The sequence below is a fragment of the Gymnodraco acuticeps genome, unplaced genomic scaffold, assembly GCF_902827175.1.
Source record: "Gymnodraco acuticeps unplaced genomic scaffold, fGymAcu1.1, whole genome shotgun sequence".
NCBI classification, from domain to species: domain Eukaryota; kingdom Metazoa; phylum Chordata; class Actinopteri; order Perciformes; family Bathydraconidae; genus Gymnodraco; species Gymnodraco acuticeps.
In genome coordinates this window covers 499,522-507,291 of record NW_022992231.1, presented here as the reverse complement: position 1 = coordinate 507,291, position 7,770 = coordinate 499,522, and the positions used below count along the sequence as shown (strand labels likewise).

Below are 7,770 nucleotides of genomic sequence, written 5' to 3'. Positions count from 1 at the left end.
TGGTGTGCAGTAAACGTATGAATAAGAGAAAGAAACCAATACACAAATCTGCTTCCACTTTCTGAGTCTTTGATTTGTTGTATCATTTATATGCCGATTATTTTTCTAGATTAATGGTTTGGTGTATAAAATGTCCTGTTTCTCAACATTTAAGGTAATGTCTTTAAATGCCTTGTTTTGTCAGTCCAAACCAAAAGATCTTCACTTTATGATATAAAACAAAAAAAAGCTGAACATGTCCTCATTTAAGAGACTGAAAGTGGCATTCTCTTACATTCCTGCATGATTTTACTGCGCAATGAATACTTGAATTCTAGTATTTTAATTACATTTGGCTGAAACATATCTTACTTGTAATATAATGTTTTAAATGCAGGACAATGTTCAATGTGGTATAAGTAGCCTATAGTTTTACTGCAGTCAACGATCTGGAAAATTCTTCCAGCACATACAGTTCACTCAGGTCCCTCCTTTGGTCCGCGAGCCTCAGCTTGAAACACTGCAGCCTCAGTTGACTTGAGAGTGATTAAAAATGTTCAACACTATAGAAACCAGGAGGCCAATGGAGGAACGGGAAGCTGTTTACAAGTGGGGGGTGCACCGTTTCTATGGTTTCTGGACAAACCTCCTGCAGCCCCAGGTATTAAACGGCCCCCACCGGAGGATCCTGCCCGTTAGAGGAGAAGCGGCCAGCACCGCGCCAAACACCGTGCACAGGAATCCAACGTTCCCTAATTCTCACACAATTCTGACCCCAGGTGAAGCAGGCTGAGGCTCTATACGTGCTGGATTTAAAAAGACCTCTACTCAACATAACAGCAGAAAAAGGTGAGTTTAAATTTGATCCATCCCCAGAATATAATACACCTGTAAACTTTCCCAAAAGGCCTTGGATATCCTGTTAATACGCACGTTTATGTATGACTAGTTTGTTGATCATAAACTATATATGGCATGCTTATTATTTCATTTGCATTGAAATATTGACCGTAGAATAATCACAAGCATTTTAGTAGTTTTATTTGGAGCAAACCATGCCCATTATAATGTGCGGATGTTACGCGTAAAACCTCCAACATGTGAGCATGTCTTTACATCTCAATGTATATAACAGTCGGTGTTTAAAAAAAAAAGATATAGTTAAACGTTTATTTAACTAGTTAATACATTGGGTTAGGTTTAAAGCTGATCATTGGAGTTGGTAATGACTCTTTTCTGCGCTGAGCGTCAAGTGCGCACCAGTTTTTCATGGAGACTTTGAGACATAAAGTAAGAGGCCAGTGTTTTTGTCACCATTGTTTTCAAAGTTTAGTTTCTAAAGCGTCATCACTCAGACATCCAGGTGACAGACTAGCCAGTGGATTTAAATGGTTGTTGAAAAGACGTTGACTTTATGCACAAACGCGCACACAGAGGCTCTGTTTTCAAATAAGGCTCATCATTGTCCTGCCTGTTCACACTTTGTTAAAGTCGGGTGTATATTTTGTGTCCTGTCAGACGGTGGCAGGGGAAGGAGGGTAACGGAGAGAGAGAAAGAGAGAAAGAGAGAGAGAGAGAAAAAAGAAAGAGCCATGCTGACTCTGAGCTGCGCCGACCCGTGGCCCGAAGGCTCCGTGGGGCTGGAGGAGGAGGTGGTGACCGCGGCTGCTCAGGCGGAGGAGCGGGACACCAACAGCAGCATCTGCAGCTCCGTGAACCTGGACGACAGCCTGACCAGCCTGCAATGGCTGCAGGAGTTCTCCATCCTCGGTGCCAACGTGCCCCAGCAAGCGCTCCACCTGCAGCAGCAGCTGTTCGGACACCAGCGGCTGGGCTCTGACGCGCCGGCCTCCCCTGTGGCCGGGGACCCCGCCTCCTCCATCGGCATGCCGCTGACCCCCGGGAAGCCCACAGCGGCAGCCTACAGCAGGATGCAGTCCCTGCCGGGCATCGTGGCGCACGGGCACTGCCCAGACGAGGTGGACTACAAGACAAACACGCGCATCAAGCCACCATACTCGTACGCGACGCTCATCTGCATGGCGATGCAGGCCAGCAAGAAGAGCAAGATCACCCTGTCCTGCATCTACCAGTGGATCACCGACAACTTCTGCTACTACAGACACGCGGACCCCACCTGGCAGGTATTTTAAAACACACACACACACACACACACACACACACACACACACACACACACACACACACACACACACACACACACACACACACACACACACACACAGTATTTCGTGCTCTATCTATTTAAAGGAACATATTTTACTTGTAGATGTTTCTATATGTATTTGACAGCTTAAGTTACTTTACGGATCCAGATTATATTTATTTAATATAAATGATGATTAATTAACATAATAACTTAACCTACCAGCAGTATTCCACAGTTACCAGCTGCAATACTTAAGTGTTAAACACACTATTTACAGTAATACACGTTTCTGATGGGCCATCCTGCATCAGTGCTTTTTCTTCTCATCCTCTTCATTTATTTGGTTTGCATACTTTTCTACTATTACTTATATTACAATGCAGGGCTTTTGCTTCGAGTAGAGTATTTCTATTCTATGGTATTGCTACTTTTGGGCATTTAATTTTACTTTACTTATTACAAAACTTGCTATGTAATTTTTTTATTTCAAATTTCTCACACCAAACTATGGAGACATGTGGAGTTTATTGTTCTAACACAGTTTCCATTGTTTGAAATTAAGTTTCAAATGACAGCTGGGAACAAGAAATATTGCTATTTAAAGAACAGTAGAAGAACATTTTTAACACAATGAGTCCTTGGCCTGCTGCCACACTGACGTATTAGTAACTTCGCATGTGGTTATTAATCTAAATACCCCCCCCAGCTGTACAAAACCAGTAAACACTAAAATCCTATTTATATCGACGCTTTTGCTATAGCTGTATTTTCTGCTCGATCAAAAACAAGTGATGGTGGAGGTGGAGGAGATTCTTCCTCTAAAGTTTAGGAATTTTTCAGAAAAAAGTTTAATTTCAATGAATGATTGATGAAGCGGTTAGCTGTACTCCTGTGCTTCAGCGTCTGAGCTTTCTGTTATTGTAAGGCAGTACATGGGGCAGATAATATTTAACAAAGGTCATCGGGTCGCTGCTCTTTTTAGACTTCAGTGAAGAAGACGCTGGGGGGGGTGCTCTGCCATGTGTACTTCCTGCCCCACGACAGGCTGATGTTTAGATGTTTAGATTGTTACCATGCTAAGCCAACTTGCTGCTTGTTGTAGCGCTATATTAACATTAGAGACAAGAGAGTGGTGTTACTATTATACTATAATAAAGAATATAATATGCATATTTACCAAATATATATTTAAAATCCTAATAATTTAGCTTTTTTTTACTTTTATTCTCTCACCTGGAACTCAATGGGATTTTGGTTGGATGCCTCTAATAAGTTATGTGGTTATGCAATGCGAATTTCTGGGTTTTCCTAAAAAAAGATGTCGTTCCTTCAGGATGCTGTTTGATGAAACCATTGTACGACGAGTGTAAGTTGAAACATTCATCTGTATTTTCAGAACTCCATCAGACACAACCTATCGCTCAACAAGTGCTTCATCAAGGTGCCGCGTCAGAAGGATGAACCCGGGAAGGGCGGCTTCTGGAAGATCGACCCTCAGTACGCTGAGCGTCTCCTGAGCGGCGCCTACAAGAAGAGGCGAATGCCCCCTGTCCAGATCAACCCAGCCTTGCAAAACCGTCTCCGAATCAACGTCCACCCACAAACCAGAGGCCCCTGCATCCCTGCGGGGAGTCAGAGTGGCTTGTGCATCAATCCCGAGTCTCAGCAGCTTCTCCAGGAGTTCGAAGAGGCAACCGGTGCCGACCAGAACTGGGACCCCCATATGGCTGAAGGGACCATGCTGGGGTCCTGGCCGGTGGTGAGGGGAAGAAGTGGCCACAAGAGGAAACTAGGATCAAGAAATGGCGGCACCAAAGCTCCCCGGCGCTCAAGTTCGCCGCTGCTTTCCGTCGAGGAACAGAAGGAGATCGGACCTCTGAAGGGAGACTTTGACTGGGACGCCCTGCTGGACTCGGCTCTCAATGGGGAGCTCAGTTTGGATGGAGGAGAACCTCTGAGCCCCATCATGAAGGATGAAGACCTGATGGTGCGGGGGACCCATATCTCTCCGATCGAAGCCCCCCCAGGGACCGCGGACATCCACGTGTTGGTGGAGACCCAAAGGAATAATGAGGTGTCAGACTTTGATGAGGAGACCTTCCTCGCCACCGCCTTCCTAGAGACCCCGTGGCCAGAAGAGGAGGAACAAAGCAGCAATGACTTCCTGTGTAGCTCCTCCGTCAACCTGGACCAGCTGTTTGATCTTGGAGACTCTTTAGGCGGGGACCCCAACACCCGGATTGACACCCTCCTTTAAGGAATAGTTGGAAAATGAAAACTCATACATGAGGAATAACAGACTCTTTTTTTATTACACTATAGCAACGTTTATTGGCTTTTTGAAGATGTTTAAAGTATTTTTAGAATGAGCTTTTGTTGCTGATTCATGCAGGAAGTGAATTCCCAATGCCTAATGAACAAAAATGCCACGATGTACAGCAGCAGAAACATCATCACACAGAAAAAGAACTCAAACTAAATGTACGAAATGACAAAAAGAAATCCAGAAATAGGGCCTGGTCACACCACAAAATTAAACAGAAATATAATCCATCTTCACGAACCCTGGTGACGTAGTTAGTTAGCATGATGGATGTGGATTAAGACAGCTGGATGCAGTGCCTCCAGTGGCCAACTGTATACCTACTACAACAAACAAACTGACAGGAAAGCTTGAATTCCAAACAAGGTAATAATAATCAATCACTTTGTTTTTCTACAAATAGAAAAACGAATTCTATAGGTTTAGTTCTTGTCAAATGTAACTAGAGTAAGAGATTTGAAGGAGTGTGACATTGTGAACATTTAACGGAAAAGCACTAATGAGTCAGGTCCCATTGGTATACATTTTTCTTAAGAACTTGTTACTCCTTTAGTCTCGTAATTCAACATGCAGGATAGTCCGATAAACCTCAACATTACGTCACATACTCGATATAAGATGGGTTCAGTTACGACTTGGTTACGTTTAGGGTTAGGGTTTATATATGGTTAAATATATAGTACAAATGGTGGCTTGGGTCATGTAAGTAAGTCCACCTGGAAAATATTGAATTGGTTTGACCCAGTCCATCTGCCCTGACCTCTTACCTCAATGTACTGTAACAAAAAGGGCCTAACTTTCAAGTCCAAAATCACCTGAACCTTCTGTCGACCGTCTGCATTCATGGGGACTGTAGAGCATGCCATGTTGCGTTTCCCTAAACCCCGCCTCCAAGCCGCTACTAAGAAGTAGTTTTACTATTAAAAAATGACACGCATTCCTCCCAATGTAAATCAATGGGAAAAGTATTTTTGGGGCACATGACATAACGTGTCTAACATGGAAGTTGTAATTCAATGTTTAGCCACAACAAAAATGTGCTGTAAAGCTTAGCGCTCTTCCTGGGGGCTTGGTAGGGCCACTGACCGCGTTATTGCTTGGTTGGGAGTCAGAACGCCTATGAGCTCTTCAAGCAATATGTTTTCGATTAACTTAGCGCCATCTTGGAATCTGGTATCCAGTTCGTATAATACATCCATGGTAAACAAGTTTGACTTTATTGCGCTTTAAATGAGCTGTATTAGTACTATGGCCCCCTGTCTTTTAACAGTATTTAGTCTGACAGTAGATTGGTGACACACCAAGCTACAAAGCTTTCTCCATTTTGAACTCTCCATCCCTTCAAGGCTCAGAAAGTTATGCGAATGGTTAATGAAGCAAATCGGTGTTTTAAGTTGATGCAAAAGATCTGGATTGATTCACTTTGCGACACGCCATAGATTCCATTTCACTGATTTTTTCTCCAAATGTCAGAGTTTTTAAATGCGGCCGTTAAGATTGAGGTATCACGGTCTCTGTTTACGTCATAAAAAGTGTTTATTCATGTTATTTTTGGCCTAAATACTGTTCAGAAAACAACTGATCCACAATTTAAACTGGTACCAGCAAGTAAAAGCCGGAGATATGATTGACAAAAGTTTCTAAGAATTTGTTTTTATTATGTAAATACTGTGACACCAGCACTATGATGATAAATAATATTTGCCAAATGATGTTTGATGTAGGAGTGATTTACTGTATGTTGTTTTTTTGTGTGGGGTTTTTGGTACTAACTATTCTCTGTGTGCATCTTTCAAAATTAACTAGGAGCAGTTTATTAGATTAATAACTATTATACAGGATAAATATCTTTTTTTCAAGAGGACTCCTTCATATCAGACTCCTTTTAGAAGTTTGAAGTAGTGATTCTTAGCAGAGTAGATGTTAAGCAGTTGAGGAAGAGCGTCTGAGCTTCAAGGTGTAAAAGCCTAAACAGCTTGAGGCAAAATTCTATTAGGACCTTAAAAAGCTCATCTTAGAAAGGCCAAAGAGCCTTGTAAATGAATAGCTGACCTTCTATGTGCCAAGAACAACACTTGGGACTCGACAGGGTGGCAGTGTTTTTTAGAGGAATTTCCCTTTTTTTCTAAAACATAACTTCTGATAGGTTGTTGGATAACCAAACAACTCCACATGAATACACATAGTCTTAACTTTAATGATAGACTCATTGCTCCTGTTTTCCTCTAAAATGTGTGAAAGTGCAATCAATGTACAGCGATACTTGTTATATTTTACATGCAGTTTACTTTCCAGACACCAGTTTCTCTAGCTTGTGTATTATGAGGTGTGAATACGCAAAGAACTCTTTGTCATGAAACAATTGTTTGTCAGCTCTTCTTGATCAAATAACACGTTAAAGCGTTATGATGGCATATTATATTATACCATGATTGGTTCTGTAAAGATAGACACACTGTATGTGATCTTTTCTTTCCTGTTTTTATTTTATTTTCCACTTTTCTTTGACAATAAAAACATGTTTTACTGCATCTTGTTATTTAAATGATATCTTTGATTTAGTATTAATCATTTGACTTGGTTTCCCTCTGGGTCAGGCTATAATTTATCATCAACAATCACATGGATTATCAAGAGATTTCAAAAAACCATTTGTGATCCCCAGAGGATGAACCTTACTGATTTAGGGGATCCTATGAGCTTTCATGTAGCACCACCATCCACTTTGAATGTATTCACTGAAACATCTCAACATCTATGGTTTACAGAGAAAGATTATTTTTTTGTTTTTCTCAACTATTGGATAAAAGACATTCCTGTTCCCTGGAGGATACATCTTACTGACTTTTCATGGAGTAACTTTATCATTTATTCAATCAATGAATCCTACTAAATACTGACTTCAGATAATGTCTGACTTGCTCTAACATGCTTTTTTCAATAAAATATCTACTTGATGGATAAGTAAACGTTTATTTTTCATATGTATGTTCCCCAGAGGTTCAATCCTTCTGACTTTGATTATCATCTGACTTTTCTTATAATGCTAATTATGAAGTTGATATTTGTGACTGGAGTAAATTATTATAAAATATCTAACTACAAGGTCCACGAAATGTTGTAAAAACGTTCTTGATCCCCAGAGACGGTAACGACTTTGGTGATTTTATATTCACATAGATGCATGTTCCCCAGAGGATCAATTGATCATAATAAGATCTAAATGGTTTGTATTTTATTGAAACAATCCCAACAACTGTTGGATTAATTGCTATGAAATGTAGTTGAGATATTCATG

General features: G+C 41.1%; 1 protein-coding gene across 1 annotated transcript; it reads left to right on the top strand.

Moving 5' to 3' along the window:
* The first annotated feature begins 690 nt into the window (after positions 1-690).
* On the top strand, positions 691-7,301 carry foxj1a (forkhead box J1a). Its single transcript, XM_034206147.1, has 3 exons — positions 691-828; positions 1,498-2,123; positions 3,546-7,301. Exons 2-3 carry the CDS (start codon positions 1,572-1,574, stop codon positions 4,404-4,406), a joined length of 1,413 nt encoding a protein of 470 aa, XP_034062038.1. The 5' UTR covers positions 691-828; positions 1,498-1,571; the 3' UTR covers positions 4,407-7,301.
* The last annotated feature ends 469 nt before the right edge of the window (positions 7,302-7,770 follow it).

Excerpts from the sequence above, each read along its gene's own strand:
- foxj1a (XM_034206147.1), top strand. The coding sequence starts at position 1,572 with ATGCTGACTCTGAGCTGCGCCGACCCGTGGCCCGAAGGCTCCGTGGGG. Across the intron at positions 2,124-3,545 it reads ACGCGGACCCCACCTGGCAG|AACTCCATCAGACACAACCT; the intron begins GTATTTTAAAAC and ends CTGTATTTTCAG.